At 42.3% G+C, this 16,425-nt stretch overlaps 1 protein-coding gene across 1 annotated transcript in view; it reads left to right on the forward strand.

The window, feature by feature from the left end:
• Positions 1-8,744, forward strand: part of pla2g10 (phospholipase A2 group X) — a 33,782-nt gene extending 25,038 nt beyond the window's left edge. The window contains exon 4 of the mRNA XM_072560258.1: positions 5,855-8,744. Within this exon, the coding sequence (XP_072416359.1) occupies positions 5,855-6,003 (149 nt within the window). The 3' untranslated portion in view covers positions 6,004-8,744. The remainder of the gene's footprint in view (positions 1-5,854) is intronic.
• The last annotated feature ends 7,681 nt before the right edge of the window (positions 8,745-16,425 follow it).

Consider the following 16,425-nt stretch of genomic DNA (forward strand, 5'->3'; position numbering starts at 1 on the left):
AGCCCATACAGACACGGGTAGAGAATGTACAAACTCCATATAGACAGTCATCCAGGGGTGGAGTCCCTGCTGATGTGAGGCAGTATTGCTAACCACTGAGTCACCACGCCCCACCCCTGTAGCTGGGTCACTGTAGGAAAGACCAAGTTTCCCTGTTTTAAACATACAGCTGATGTTTCAGCATGAAAACTCATCTAAGTTATTCTTACCTATCTCCAAACTTCTCTTTTGCAGAGAAACAGGAACTTTAAGAAAGGAGTTTAAAGAGGAATTTGCAACTACTGGCAATTAGTTATTGACCAAAAAGGTCACTGAGCATTGAACACTAATTCACAGAATCATAGGATCCCTACAGTGTGGAAGCAGGCCATTCAGCCCGACAAGTCCACACTGACTCTCTGAAGAGTATCCCACCCAGAGTCACCCCCTATCCTTTCCCTTCAACCCTACATTTCCCATGGCTAACCCACCGAACGTACACATCCCTGGACACTATGGGCAATTTAGCATTGTCAAACCACCTAACCTGCACATAATTGTTTATTATTTCCCTGCCTCTGCACATGTTGATATCTTTTTCATGACTGTCAGCTCAAATTGAGAGCTCAGCAAATGGGGATTATGCCTATATTTGTACTATTGCGAGTTAGTGCAGAAATTTCCGTTTTGAAGTTAAAGTGTGATGGCAAGTATGTTGGGTGGTGAAATCTATGCCATGACCAATCAAGTTACTTGGTGAATCAAATGCTGAGAGAGACAGAAGCACGATGCTGGCTTTACAGCTGAGCAACAACCCTGATGCATTGCTTGCATAAGCTTTACTGTTCTTGTTGCCTGCAAACCATCCTTGTGTGGCCCAAGGCCTTGGAAAGAGGGCAGCACCTATGAGTCTTGGTACCCTCATTGGGACTATTGCACGGTTGATTTTCAGATTAATATGGCGAGTTTCTAACTTTGTGTTTGAATGAGCAACTTTGACATAAGAATCTCCCCCTCCCCCAGTCTTCAGATCTGCAATTGTGTTGTAAACTCTGTGGCCTCTGAGAGTCATAGAGATGTCCAGCATGGAAATAGATCCTTCAGTCTAACTCATCCCGCTGACCAGCTATCCTGAACTAATCCAGCCTCATTTGTCAGCATTTGGCTTATATTCCTCAAAACCCTTCCTATTCATATATCCAGCTAGATGCCTTTTAAATGCTGCAATTGTACCAGCCTCCACCAATTCCTCTGGCAGCTCATTCCATACATGTACCACCCTCTGCATGAAAAAGTTGCGCCTTAGGTCTCTTTTAAATCTTTCCCCTCTCACCCTAAACCGATCCCCTCTAGTTCTGGACTCTCCCACACCAGGGAAAAGTCCTTGTCTGTTTATCCTGTCCATGCCCCTCATGATTGTAAAACGCTCTATGAGGTCACCCCTCAGCCTCCGACGCTCCAGGGAAGCCAGCCACAGCCTATTCAGCCTCTTCCTATCATTCAAATCCTCCAACCCTGGCAAACATCCTTGTAAATTTTTTCTGAACCCTTTTAAGTTTCACAACATCTTTTCGGTAGGCAGGAGACCAGATTATGGCCCTTCAGCTGCCTCGATGATTGACCTTTCAACCCAAAGCCAGTGGAGTCTCTTGATGCTAAAGATTTCCCTCTCAGCTGTAGATTGCTATCTGGTTAACAATAAGCACCCTACTATTCTGAGGCTGACACATTATCATCACCCAGTTGTGGGGATGAAGAGTCCAGGGAAACACTGATCCCACTGAACATGGAGGCGATGGCTGCAGTTGCATTGGGTCCATCTCCAGTGATGAGAAGAATGATGGTCAGACAGCCATGAACTCACCCAGAGTCAAGGCTGCGAATCCAACTTGACAGGTATCTGCCTGGTGTTTGCAGGTGAGTATTTGAAATGCAAGTTTCTCAATTCAGCAGAAACTAACTGGGAAGTGAAAGTTGTTGGGGCAAGTCATGGAACGAACAAATTACAAATTCATGCAAATAAGCTTCTCCCCTCCTGATCATGAGAATATAATCTCACCATCTAAAGAGGAAGGACTTAATTGTGACATTTTAACATCACTGCAAGAATCTAACTTTAGACTCTCGCCCAATTAAATCATCACATTTGCCATGATCCTCTGTAGGTCTGGCAGAACCTGTGGAGAAAATGCAGCATGAACATTTTGATTCCAGTGACCCTTCTTCAGAACTTGTAAAGAAGGGCCACTGGACTCCAGACATTAGCTCTGCCTTCTCCCCACATTTGTTACCAGACCTGCTGAGTTTCTCCAGCAATTTCTGCTTTATTTTTTCAGATCTTCAGCATCCACATAGTTCTTTGTTTTATTTTCACAATTAGCCTCACCACTTTAGGAAGGGGAAATCACACCCAGTGTTCAATTCCTTAAAGTCAGTCCCTCATTCGTAACAATTTAGCTTTTAAAAAGACTACTGGAATTCAAACACTTTACTTTAGGTTTCTTTCCTGCAAATAAATATGGAAACATCATTTTACTTTACTTGAACAAATCAAACAGTGAACCACAGCATCACTGAGTTTTTAATATTCCTGATGACCCAGCTCCATATGGTAATGCTTTTAAATTTCTGATTAAATTACATCTTTCCTAATCTCTGAGTGACCAGAGTGCCTCAGCATTATAGTGTGGTTGGTTGAAGAGTGGACAGATATATCAATCAGGTGGTAACTACATGTTCATCTGCTGAGTGCATTGATCAAGTACCTCAAAACTGTTCACTCATGTAAAAAAATGACAGCACACTGCAAATCAAATTTAACAAGACTGTTAAATTTCAATCAGACCATTTTAAATCTAAAGCTAATACTTACACTCATTCACTTTGATCTTATTTTAAGATGTTATAATCAAAATAACTGATGATGCAAAATCTGATCATCTTGAGCTAGAAGCAGTAACATGGTGTTAGTGAGCTTTTGCATTTATCTCATCACTACAGAAAGCTAAGAAGTGACCTGTGCTGTTGTCTGCATGTTAGTATTGATCTAAGTGCATCCATTAAATATTCAGAACTGTTTTCTCTCATAATCTGTTTCTTAGTGGGTCAGTGAGTTCAGTCGGCTGGATAGCTGGTTTGCAATGTAGAGCTACACCGACAGTGTTGGTTCCATTTCTGCACGAGCTAACGTTACCACAAAGGACTGAACTTCTTCACTCACCTGCACTCACTGTCTCTCTGAGGGAGTGGGACTTCACCTTTGGCTTTCTTAATAAAAGCCCTGACGAAAGGCTTATGCCCAAAACATCAATTCACCTGCTCCTCGGAAGCTGCCTGACCTGCTGTGCTTTTCCAGCATCACACTCCAGACACTGATCTCCAGCATCTACAGTTCTCACTTTCTCTTCCTTTATAAAAGGAAATGTTTTGCTTCAAAGGTTGGAATCTTCCAAGCCCTTGAACAAAATGTGTCACGGTGAGAAAGTTCAGAAAATCGGGTGAGATATCCAACAAGGATCTTCTCAGCTTTGAGATCAAAACGACCTTTTTTCTGACTAAGTGTTCCCATTAGTGAGCAATAGGAGGTCTACGTTCATGGATTATCTCTCATGAACAGCTTCATTCTATTTATTCTTGCCTTATTACTAAGCAGTCTCCAATACTTCCATCCACTGGATACAAATTAGACCCCAAACATTCCCCATCCAAGCCTGTTGGACATTTGGCATCAACACCTCAGGGCAGGGACTGCATGTGCTCCACATCCACAAGACATGGCATCTAATCTGTATTATCAGTCACAGCACTTACAGTTGGGGAGGTGATGGCCTAATGGTATTATCACTAGACTGTTAATCCGGAGACCCAGGTAATGTTCTGGGGACTCAGGATTGAATCCAGTCACAGCAGATGGTGGAATTTGAATTCAGTTAAAAAAAAATCTGGAATTCACAATCTAACATTGACCAAAAATCCATTGTCAATTGTTGGAAAACCCCATCTGGTTCACGAATGTCCTTTAGGGAAAGAAACTGTTGTCCTTAACCTGGTCTGGCCTACCTGTGACTCCAGACTCTCAGCAATGTGGTTGATACGTACCTGCCCTCTGGGCAATTAGGGATGGGCAATAAACGCTGGCCTTGCTAGCAACGCCCACATCCTGTGAATGAATAATAAAACAATGTACACTTGTGCAGTTCAGTGATGCACACCAGCACCTCTCTTTGAAATGATGTCACATGGGCATTTTCCACTCAGGGACAGGCACTTGGCTCATGGTTTGAACCAGCCTGCATCTCAGGGCTCTTTACTTGATCTCTTATAACTCATTCAGTTTGTGCCTACCTTGTTGCTAACAGCATTTCAGCCTAGCCTTGTCTTGCTTTGCCTTTCAGCATAGACACAACACCAAGCAGCTTGTTGTGGTGTCAGCAACCATCAGTCAATGGAGATACATATCTTGTAGAAGATGCAGAGGGTATGCAGGGTTAGTGGTCTGACGGTATTTGGTGGGTAATAGCGAGCAAGGAAAATGTGTGCGACAATAAGAGTGTCAGAGCATAAGCCATAGTGGGAGGTGGGTGCAGTAGCAGAGAGAGAGTGAGTCTGGGATAATAGAAAAAAATGATGGTGGCATTTAGCCTGGCAAACCTTCTACTATTGACCTTCCTGAGGCTGGGTGTTCCTTCGGGTTGGAACCTGGGTGGCAACCTAGGATGAGGCTGGTAAGTGTTGGTGTCGTGATCTCCTCTGCCATTGCTGGGGGAATAGGGCATTCATCCACTGTACTCCCTTCTCTACCAGGACCTCCATATCCTTGTCCACAAAGTAGGGCTCCAGTGTCTCCTTAACTACCATATCTGAGGCAAATGTCACAAACCCAGTGGGGCAGATCCGAAATACCAGTGCATGGCTGGGTGCACAAGAGCCCCTTGAACCTAGAATCCCTGGATGTCCAACAGCAATGAGCACTTTCGCCCACAGCATGTGAAGGAATCAGGCTGACATTTTCAAGCAGGACACCATAGGAATGTGCTGCTTAGTTATTGTGGCAAGTTTGGAACGATTGCATGAGAAATCTCACAAGTCCTCGCAGACTGAAACTCAAACAAAAATGAAACTTAGCCGGTAAAATGCAGCCCAAAGTTCTGAGCTTGAATTAAAGCAAAGTGGCAGACAACCACAGAGGAACAACTGAACAGGTTGTCTAGGCTGTTGAGAAAATAGCCTTTATGGACCTCCTTGTACATCATCAGGAGATGCCAAAGCCAATAATGAATTTTTGAAGTACTTAGGAAGATTCTACAGGAGCACTGAGACAAATGACCAGTTTGACATTTCTGCTAGTGAAGATGGAAGGACATTGGTCAGGATATTGCGATAAGCATTGTGACTTGGAAATAATCCTTGTTATACTCATTGAACCACACAGATAGTTTACTGTTCCTCTGAAACAGTGCCAACTATAGCAACTCATCATTCTGTGTGGACTGTATCAGTGTATCAGGGTGGGAAAAACAAGGATTGCAGATGCTGGAAACCAGAGTCTAGATTAGAGTGGTGCTGGAAAAGCACAGCAGTTCAGGCAGCATCCGAGGAGCAGGAAAATCGACGTTTCAGGCAAAAGCCCTTCATTTTCCTGCTCCTTTTGATTTTCCTGCTCCTTGGATGCTGCCTGAACTGCTGTGCTTTTCCAGCACCACTCTAATCTAGAACCTGTATCAGTGCATCAGTTCTGAAAATGTGTTAAAATCCTGGAGTGAGATTTGAACATACTAATCTCTGATTCAGGCAGGAATGCCAGCAACTGAATGTTTGATACCAATCATTTAATATTAATAGTCTTTTAAAAGAGAAACATTTGCTTTTATTACAGGGGACTTCTTTGACTATTGCGAAAGGATGATTTGTGAATGTGACATGGAGTTATCAAACTGCTTGAGCAGGAATGTATACCGGAAGAAATATGCACTGTGGCCCAATTTCCTTTGTGGAAGGACAAAGCCTCAATGTTATTCATATTAAATAACATGGGTATATTCTGAAACGTGGGTTGTGATTGAATGTTGAATGTAGCTTTGAGTTGACTCAACACATAAGTGATTGACAAAATTCTATCTAAGTATCAGTTTTTCTTTCTTCTGAGGGAAATGTAGGAATTCATCACCATGCTGTTTTCAATATGTCCCACACGATAAAATTAATGATTGGAAAGACACGGATTGTAGAGCTGAGTTATACTCCCTGTGGGCATAACTACCACCTGGAGTGCAAGGTTGAGGATTCATTCTGAAATGGAAACCTATCCCACTAAAATTGTATTTTAACAGCAGTACCAGAATAAAGCTCATGAAATTTTTCATGTGCAAGAGGGCAAAGGCAACAGCTATTGATATTTTGACTTTAATATAGTAAAATAGCCCAGGAACAATTGTCAAGCACAATTGGACATAACCATATAAAAAGGTGCTCAGGTTAAATGGCCTAAAACTTGCTTAAAGAGAAACATTTTAAGGAAAGCCTTTAAAGGAGTTAAAAATCACCCAACATCAGGTTATAGTCCAACAGGTTGATTTGGATGTACAAGCCTTTGGAGCGCTGCTCCTAGCTATCTGATGAAGGAGCAGCACTCCAAACGCTTGTACTTCCAGGTAAACCTGGTGGTGTGTGATTTTTAACTTTGTCCTCCCCAGTTCAACACTGACTCCTCCACATCATGGCCTTTAAAGGAGGAAGGAATGGTAGTGAGGTGGGAAGGGGTAAGGAGGGATTTCCAGACATTAGGGCTCAGGTAGCTTCAATCTTCCCAATATTTAATTGGAGAAAATTTCTTCACGAACAGTACAGGCTGTCCGACAAGAAACATGACAAATTGGAAGCAGTGGAGGGATTGAGAAAAGTGACAGTGAGGTAGAGCTGAATCCCATCCTGCATGCATGTGCAAACTGCTCTATGAATGTAGATGATGTTGCCAAGGTGAAACATATAGAGAGAACCACAGATAGATCCTTGGGAAAACTGGGTCTTACCATGTAAGAATGTGAAGAGAGGCCTTTGCGGGTGAATCTTGAGCTGGATAAGAATGAGACCAGGGAAGATGGATCCCACTAACACGACAACAATGGAGAGATGTGCAAGACAATGATCTAGTCAAATGTATCAAAGGTTGCAGACAGGTTGAGGAGGACAAGGGGGAAAATTTACAACAGAGCAGTCACGTGCAGTTTCATTCATGATTTTGATAAAAGTTGTTTTGGATGGAGTTCCAGAAAAGACGGTAATGGATTTTGGAGATGAAAGGATGTTCACGCACTTTGGACATAAAAGAGAAGTTGGTGATGGGAAATAGTTTTCAGGGTCAGGGTGGTTATTTGAAGGATGGACAGACAGCGCCTGAAAAAAGAACAATGTCAGCAGATATGAAAGCCAGAAAGAGAGGTTACATGGTCAGCAATTTAGCAAGAACAGAATTGAGGGAGCAGCAAGTCTGTCTAATGGCCAAGATGTGGACAAAGATGAGCAACAGTAAGAGATAAAATAGAGGAAGGTACAGATTTATGGCTGGGGCAGAGGGTGGAGAGGGTGGGCCCTTAGAAGATGTGTTGGATGAAGGGAATTGGGCAGCAGCAAATAATCGGATGGTCTGTGGTGATATTGAAGATCACAAGCTCCTCATACTCATCGTTGCAAGTGAATGCGGAGAAGACAAAGAAGGACCATTTAAAGAGACAGTTTAAAGTAGGGTTTACAGCTTGGGAGTGCTTTATGTGAGTCGGCCAGACTGAGCCAATTAGTAATTAATTATCTGTGAACTTCAACAGAGAGTGATGGCCAGGTTACCTCAACATTGGGTTCCATAACGAAGCCCAGTTTTTTTTTGCCTGAAATCACAGCCATTTATTTTCACACAGCATTTAGTGATAGTAATCAGGATAACGAATCGTGGCTAGTTTCTTTCCTTCCCACTGCTTCAGTATGACCTCATGGACCAGAGATTGAAATTTGCCCCACTGGGTCACAAGCTGCTCTTCAGAAACCTGAGCACAAGGCTGACTTTTTCATACAGAGTTAAAAATCTCACAATTCCGGGTTATAGTCTTTCAGGTTTAATTGGAAGCACTAGCTTTTGGAGCGCTGCTCCTTCATCAAGTGACAACATGAAATCTCCTTGAACTCCTGCATCAGCATATGTCAGCTGCACTGCCCCAAATCAAATTCTGTCCACAGCTGCTGCCAGAGCCACTGAGTTTCTTACTGAAGGACTCCTCCTAAGTTGGGCATGCTGTCTGGATGAGACGTGAAAAATTCCTAGCACTTTTCGAAGGAGAGCAGGGAAATTCTGTCAAAACCTTTGTGTCACTTTATCAGGTGATCTGATCATTGATCTCAATGGTGTGGAGACTTGCTGGCCGTACATTGGCTGCAAAGTGTCCCCACAGTAAGACAGTGACCACACTTCAAGATATATTGGCTTCAGACTACTTTAAGACATCCCTGAAATAGTAAAAGATACTTTACAAAGTCACATTCTTTCTTTTGGATCTTTATGGTTCAACAGAATAGCCAGCATAAGCGCATTTACACATTAAGCCAATTCTAGATACAGCACTTGACACTAAAATGTGAACTGTGCTCAAAAACATTCTATTGCTGAATTATTAATTTGTTAATTAAAATGAACATTCCAATCATTGCTGGCCTCAGCTGCAAAATCATAATTTCTGACTTCCTATAGATACAGAAATTAAACAAGATGGTAGATAATAGGAGGGTGGCCCGGTGGCTCAGTGGTTAGCTTCACAGCACCAGGGTCCTGGGTTTGATTCTAGCCTTGGGTGACTGTCAGTGTGGAGTTAGCACATTCTCCCAGTATCTGCCTGTGTTTCCTCAAAGATGTGCAGGTTAGGTGGATTGGCCATGCTAAATTGCCCAGGGTAGTGTAGGTTAGGTGATAGAGTACAGGGTGGGTCTTTGTGGGATGGTCTTCAGAAGGTTGGTGTGGGCTCGCTGGGCCGAATGACCTGCTTCCACGGCTGTAGGGATGTTTAAGCAACGATAGAATAGCACAGCATTCGCAGTATCCAGGGAATCTCACAAAGCATGCTTTAAAATTAGGGTCTGTAATATAGTGTGGGGTTTTAATTGAGTAGTTCCACTCAAAAGTATGACCACTCATGTAATCACTTTGCCAATGAAATCCTGATAATCTTATTAGCATAGACCAGAAGTTAAAATCAATGTAAATGAGTGAAGATTAGCATTAACAACCAGGACTGATGGAAAGCATTGTGGTCACTATATAATATATTCACCATCTATAAGTATGAAAATTGAAGTTACAGGCCATCTATTCTTTATGACGTACCTGGGTATGACTGAATCAAAATTCTGGAAATCCCATCATAATAATAGAGTGGGTGAATTCATCTATAATGGGCAGAAGGCAGAAGACACCAACACCATTTCAAGAACGATTAGAGATGGGCAGTAAATGAAAGCCTTGCTATGATGCCCATATTCAATTAACGAATTGAAAGAAAGACACGTTTGCATAATACAAGAATGCATTAGTAGATACTATGTTACTATAGATAGGCATAAGGTAAAAATGTTACTAATTTTAATCAAAAGAAGGAGAATGTCACATCTGTTCCACTGTTTGGAAAATAAGTGTCAAAATGGGGTAGAAAAGCTGAGAAATCTGGGACATAGAAACACCATCACCAAAAGTAGCAACACAGGTTGATAAAAAATAAAGAAGCCTGGGGTCATTTCTAACGAAGTAGAATCCAAAAGCAGAGAGGTTATGTTCAGTTTGTATAAACCTTGGAATGTTGTGAATGGTTGTACTGTCTACACGTAGGCTGGATACAGAGCACAGGATAAGATGCTAAATTTACTGCATGATAACAGAACTGAGAGGTTTTATTTATCAAATATGATCAAACAGGGTGGGAACTCTGTTCTCAAGGAAAGGGAAGACCAAGGGATGACCTAAAATTTTAAAGAACTCTCAAATCAAGCCACCTGAAAAAACTAGATCTATCTTCTTCTGTTTCATAAAAACATTGTAAATAGGAGCAGGAGTAGCCCATTCAGCCCTTCAAGCCTGCTGCACTGTTCAATAGGATTATGGCTGATCATCCAACTCAGTTCCTGTTCCGGCTTTCTCCATATACCCTTTAGTCATTTTAGGCCCGAGTACTATATCACTCCTTCTTGAAAAAATACAATGTTTTGTCCTCAATGCTTTTTGTGGCAGAGAATTCCATGGGTTCACCACTCTCTGGGTGAAGACATTTCTCCTCATCTCGGTACTTAATGACCTACCCCCTTTTCTTAGATTGTGACTCCTGGTCCTGGATTCCATGATCATTGGGTCATCCTTCCTGTGTTTTACCCTGTCTAGTTCTGTTAGAATTTTAAAGGTTCCACTCCCCCCCCCCCCCCCCCGCCCCTCCCCCAACACTTATTCTTTGAAATCCTAGTGATTATAGCCATAACTGATCCAATCCATTTCCATGTGTCAGCCCTGCTATCCCAGGAATCAATCCGGTAAGCCTTATTTTGCATTCCCTCAGTACATGGAACATCTGGCTCTGTAGTTCACAACTAGCATCATTGGGAATGTCTGGCTGAATTCCAAGAGCTTCTTTGGCGTTGTGCTGAGACCAGCCCAGGATTCATTGCAGCTGTTTCATTGTAAGGCTTCCTTGACCTCAGAATCCATGGAGCCCTGAATTGAACTAAAGGTGAACTTTGTCTTAGTATTTTTCTTTCTCACATATACATACTTTGTTATTAAAATGGGGCCAGAGTATTGTGACTTAAACACTTTTCACTATTTTTTTTAAAAAATGCAAGTGACAATATGTTGTATTTTGTTCTATTCTAGGCTCACTAATGGAGAGTCTAGCCAAGGTCTGTTTTCACAAGCTAAGATGGAGTGTTTACCTTGGTTTATTGATGGCTGTATGAGGTTATAATAAGTAACTCTTTGATTTTCCATTCAACATCTATGTTTATTTGAACATGGTTGAGGAGTATGAAGTGCATTAAGATTCTGTTATCAAAACTGTGGCTCTTTTATTAGGTTGTAAAATCTGGTCATTTTTCAGAAAGCAGACTCCTAAATTATTATAAATAAATACCGGGTGAATGAGAGTGGGTGGTGTGTGAGGGTAAGGGCTAGAGGGATTAACAACTTTTAATACAACTGGGACAAATTCCCAGATAACTGAGGTGAGTCTCCTAACCCACAGTTTGCCTTACCATTCACCTGCCTTCCTTGTCCATCTGAGTTGTTTCTGAAATTGGTGGATCTGATTCAATCCCGATAATCCCACCACCCCAGAGCAAAAATAGTAATTTCTTTCAAGGCCATTTATAAGGGATCAGTTAGTTTCCAGGTGGTGAAAATCCAGTCCTATGTCCTTTCTATGCTAAACCAGGCTGAGTATTATGGACTTCAGGAATCCCAACAGGTCAAAGGAGATGACACCCTCTGTGCGGAAGAGTTACCTCTTTTTCAGTACTACTTGTAGCCAAGAGAACGCAGGAGAAGGTTTCTATCCAGTGCCTTGAAGCTAACTTGCTGCATTCCCCATGATTGGATGGACGAATCATTGCTCCCCCAACAATCATCAGCCCACATCCCTGCCTCTGATTCCTAGAATCCCTACAATATGAAAGCAGACCACTTACCCCAGCAAATCTACACTCACCCTCCAAAGACCATCCAGCCCAGAGTCAGCCCCCTACCCTATCCCTGTATCCCTGCATTTCTCATGGTTAATCTTTGCACATCTTTGGACTGTGGGAGGAAACCCACAGGGGAAGAATGTACAAACTCTACATGGACAGTTGCCCAAGTTTCGAATCCAACCCGGGTCCCTGGCGCTGTGAGGCAGCAGTGCTAACCACTGAGCCACTGTGCCATTTCTTGATTGCCTGATCCTTTGAGTCCTTCCCCCATCACCGCTTCTCCAAGCCCAACCACTTCTCACCATCTCTGCTCCAGCAGCACAAACCTACCTGCTCTTTGATAGCTGCCTCTTCAGTAGACTTCCCATGTAGCATGAGGCCAAACCTGGCAGTCACGCTGGCTGTTACCAAAGTCCCTGCACCCACACAAAGATACAGTATACAGCAACCAGTACTACTGCTTAGTCTTGGAAACTCAGCCCAAATAAAGATTGGGACCACTCACACAACAACAAATTTGATGAACACTGAAAGGCACCAACCTGAAATATTAATTCTGTTAAGAGATGCTGCCATACCTCCTGAAGATTTCCAGCATTTTCTTTATTTCTTATAAATTGCCAGTGCCCACAGTAATTTGCTTTAATTACAGCAAATTATAGTGTTTTACTGCTAATTACTGCTGTTTGCAGAACATTTCGCGCTATGTAACCAGTAGAAAGTCATTTTTACCATGCAAAAGGATGAAAAAGAAATACGCTGTGGACATTTGCTAATGGCAGGTCTTTAACATGGGGAAGATGGACATTTTTGAAAGCCTGAATGTGACTGAGGGAGGTGACCAGTCAAAAGAATTCATTAATAGGCCATCTTTTTCACACAAGGCTAAACACCCTTGCCTATTGCATATGTTATGTACATCATTATTAAAAATGCAATTATGCAATTTACACGGCATGAAAATGTAATTTCTTTCGAATTAAAAAGATCACAGCTGGTGATTAAGAGTTGGGTTTCTGCTTGTGGTTTTCTTTATATAAGATATGCAGTCCTACCCAGTTTCCATGTTTGTAAGGGACCCTGAACTACGGTACAGTTAAATTGCCACATTACCAACTCCACTTAAAAATAATGAGCGTCATATTTTGTCCAATTTGTTAATCCTAGATTGCTATGTTTACTCTGAGTTAAATGGCACAGAGATACAGACAAGGCAATCAACCCATGCACTCCTTGATTATTTTTGAGCCCATGTCAAACATCAAATGAAAAAAATTTGCAGCATTGTGATTAAATTGAAAAGCAATGAGTTTGGAAAATGGAAATGCTCATTGTTTGAGGGAGTGCTGTTAGCTTTCACATAATACCACTCTGTCGAGATATTTTTAGTTCTACTCATCACAGTAATTCTCATCTCCTGTGGATGGAGTGTGTTCAAATTCAGGTATTACTCCATTACATGCAATAATTTTGAAAACAATTTATTTTATTTTCCACAAGCTCTTGAGAGTTACAGTATTTTCAGGAGTTCTCTGTGTAATTTTCTAGTATTTGTAAAATATGCAGCTACAAACTGCAGATTGTCGCTTTTGTGAAGGGCAGGTCGTGCCTCACAAACCTTATTGAATTCTTTGAGAAGGTGACTAAGGAGGTGGACGAGGGGAAAGTGGTAGATGTGGTGTATATGGATTTTAGTAAGGCGTTTGATAAGGTTCCCCATGTAGGCTACTGCAAAAAATACGGAGGTATGGCATTGAGGGTGAGTTGGAGATTTGGATCAGGAATTGGCTGGCTGGAAGAAGACAGAGGGTAGTAGTTGATGGTAAAGGTTCATCTTGGAGTGCAGTTACTAGCGGTGTTCCGCAAGGATCTGTTTTGGGACCATTGCTGTTTGTTATTTTTATAAATGACCTGGAGGAGGGGTTAGAAGGTTGGGTGAGCAAGTTTGCGGATGATACAAAAGTTGGAGGAGTTGTTGACAGTGAGGAAGGATGTGGCAGGTTACAGCGGGATATAGATAAGCTGCAGAGCTGGGCAGAAAGGTGGCAAATGGAGTTCAATGTAGCTAAGTGTGAGGTGATTCACTTTGGTAAGAGTAACAAAAAGATGGGGTACTGGGCTAATGGTCGGATACTTGGTAGTGTGGATGAGCAGAGGGATCTTGGTGTCCATGTACACAGATCTCTGAAAGTTGCCACCCAGGTAAATAGTGCAGTGAAGAAGGCATATGGCGTACTGGCTTTTATTGGTAGAGGAATTGAGTTCCGGAGTCCTGAGGTCATGTTGCAGTTGTATAAGGCTCTGGTGCGGCCGCATCTAGAATATTGTGTGCAGTTTTGGTCGCCATACTATAGGAAGGATGTGGAGACACTGGAACAGGTGCAGAGGAGGTTTACCAGGATGTTGCCTGGCATGGTAGGAAGATCGTATGAGGAAAGGCTGAGGTACTTGGGGCTGTTTTCATTGGAGAAAAGAAGGTTTAGGAGTGACTTGATAGAGGTGTACAAGATGATTAGGGGTTTAGATAGGGTTGACCATGAGAACCTTTTTCCACGTATGGAGTCAGCTATTACGAGGGGGCATAGCTTTAAATTAAGGGGTGGTAGGTATAGGACAGATGTTGGGGGAAGGTTCTTTACTCAGCGAGTCGTGAGTTCATGGAATGCCCTGCCAGTAGCAGTGGTGGACTCTCCCTCTTTATGGGCATTTAAATGGGCATTGGATAGGCATATGGAGGATAGTGGGCTAGTGTAGGTTAGGTGGGCTTGGATCAGCGCAACATCGAGGGCCAAAGGGCCTGTACTGCGCTGTATTCTTCTATGTTCTATGTTCTAAACATGGGTTTGAGCTCAAGAGAGAGGCTAAATAGGCTGAGGCTATTTTCCTGAGTGACAGAGAGTGGTGACCATATAGAGGTTTATAAAATCATGAGGGGCATGGGTAGGGTAAATAGCCATGGTCTTTTTTTCCCCAGGTAGTAGAGTCCAGAACTAGAGGGCAGGTTTAAGATGAGAGGGGAAAGCTAAAAAAGGGACCAAAGGGGCAACATTTTCACACAGTGGGTGGTGCGTGTATGGAATGAGCTGCCAGAGGAAGTGGTGGAGGCTGGTACAATTACAACATTTAAAATACATCTGGATGGGTATATGAACAGGAAGGGTTGAGAGGGATATTGGCCAAATGTGGCAAATACCACAAAATTAATTTCGGATATCAGGTCAGCACAGACAAGTTGGACTGCAGTGTCTGTTTTCGTGCTGTACAGCTCTATGGCTCTATGACTGTATGCCCCCATTACTGGACTTTGCCCATAGTCAATGGTAATTAAAACAATAGTCAGACATTTTGCCCTGTCACAATTTGCAAACACAAGCGCGTGCATGTTTGTATCCTATATACTCCTCAAAGTCTGCGCTATGTAAATTTGTGCTGGCTATTCAAAAGTGTTTCTTTTCTTTGACTTACTACATTTAGAATTATCCTTATGATGCTAACTCCAGACAGATCTGAATTTGCACTTAGAGTTCACATTTTTTCTCTTCGGATAATTATTCAGATATACTTGCAAATCCTACATTTTGAAAGCCATGGTTGAATTTTCCCCCATCACAATTAAAGGCAGTGCATTCTCATGTCAACCTTTGTTTTCATCCCGAATCTGCCTTTCTGCTCACATCAAGCCAATCATGATGTTGAAAACCTCGACCTAAACTTCTCTGCACTTCTGTTCTACAAAAACCACAGTTCCCACCTTTCTCCAATGTAGTGTCATGAATCTTTACTGCGTACCTTTAATGCCTTCAAACTCTTCCTCTGTGACATGAGAGTGATGCCTGGAATTGGACACCAAGTTACAGTTGAGGCTACTCTAGTGTTTTATACAGGCTCATCATTCCATCATCGCTTTTGCATTCTGCTTTCATTTCTAATGCCCAGTATCCTGTGTGTCAGAATGCTGAACCTGCTGCTACTTCCACTCATTCGTACACACATACCCTCATGTTCCTCTGTCTTTGCACTACTGAACCCTTCATTTTGTAGCACCTCTTCTCATTCTTCCAACTGAAGTGAATTACTTTGCACTTCTCCACATAAAGTTTGATTTGTCTTCCAACAGCCTATGTTCTTGTAAAGTCGACCATCACAGACCATCACAATACTTTCAAATCTTATGTCATTTTGAAATTAAGCCTTACAAACTCAAGTCTGGGTCATTACTGGTAGGCCTAATATATGATGAACGGCTGAGGATCCTGGGATTGTATTCATTAGATTTTAGAAGGGTGAAGGGAGATTGAATAGAAACTTATAAGATAATACGTGGCTTAGAAAGGGTGGAAGCTGGGAAATTGTTTCCTTTAGGTGGGGATACTAGGACCCATGGGCACGGCCATAGAATTATAAGGGGTCAATTCAGAATGGAAACGAGGAGACATTTCTTCAACCAGAGAGTGGTAGGCCTGTGAAATTCAATGCCATGGAGCACAGTGGAGCCCGGGACGTTGAACATCTTTGATTGATAAATTCTTGATTTCACAAGGACTTAAGGGCTACGGGAGAGTGCGGGTAAATGGAGTTGAAATGCCTATCAGCCATGATTGAATGGCAGAGTGGACTCAATGGGCTGAATGGCCTTATTCTACTCCTATGTCTTATAGTCTTATGGTCTAATTAATGTAGGTCAACTAAACAGTGATCTAAACACTGATCACTGGAGAACCCTGCTCCATAACATCCTCTTGT

This window comes from Chiloscyllium punctatum, chromosome 40 (assembly GCF_047496795.1).
Source record: "Chiloscyllium punctatum isolate Juve2018m chromosome 40, sChiPun1.3, whole genome shotgun sequence".
In the NCBI taxonomy this organism is placed as follows: Eukaryota; Metazoa; Chordata; class Chondrichthyes; order Orectolobiformes; family Hemiscylliidae; genus Chiloscyllium; species Chiloscyllium punctatum.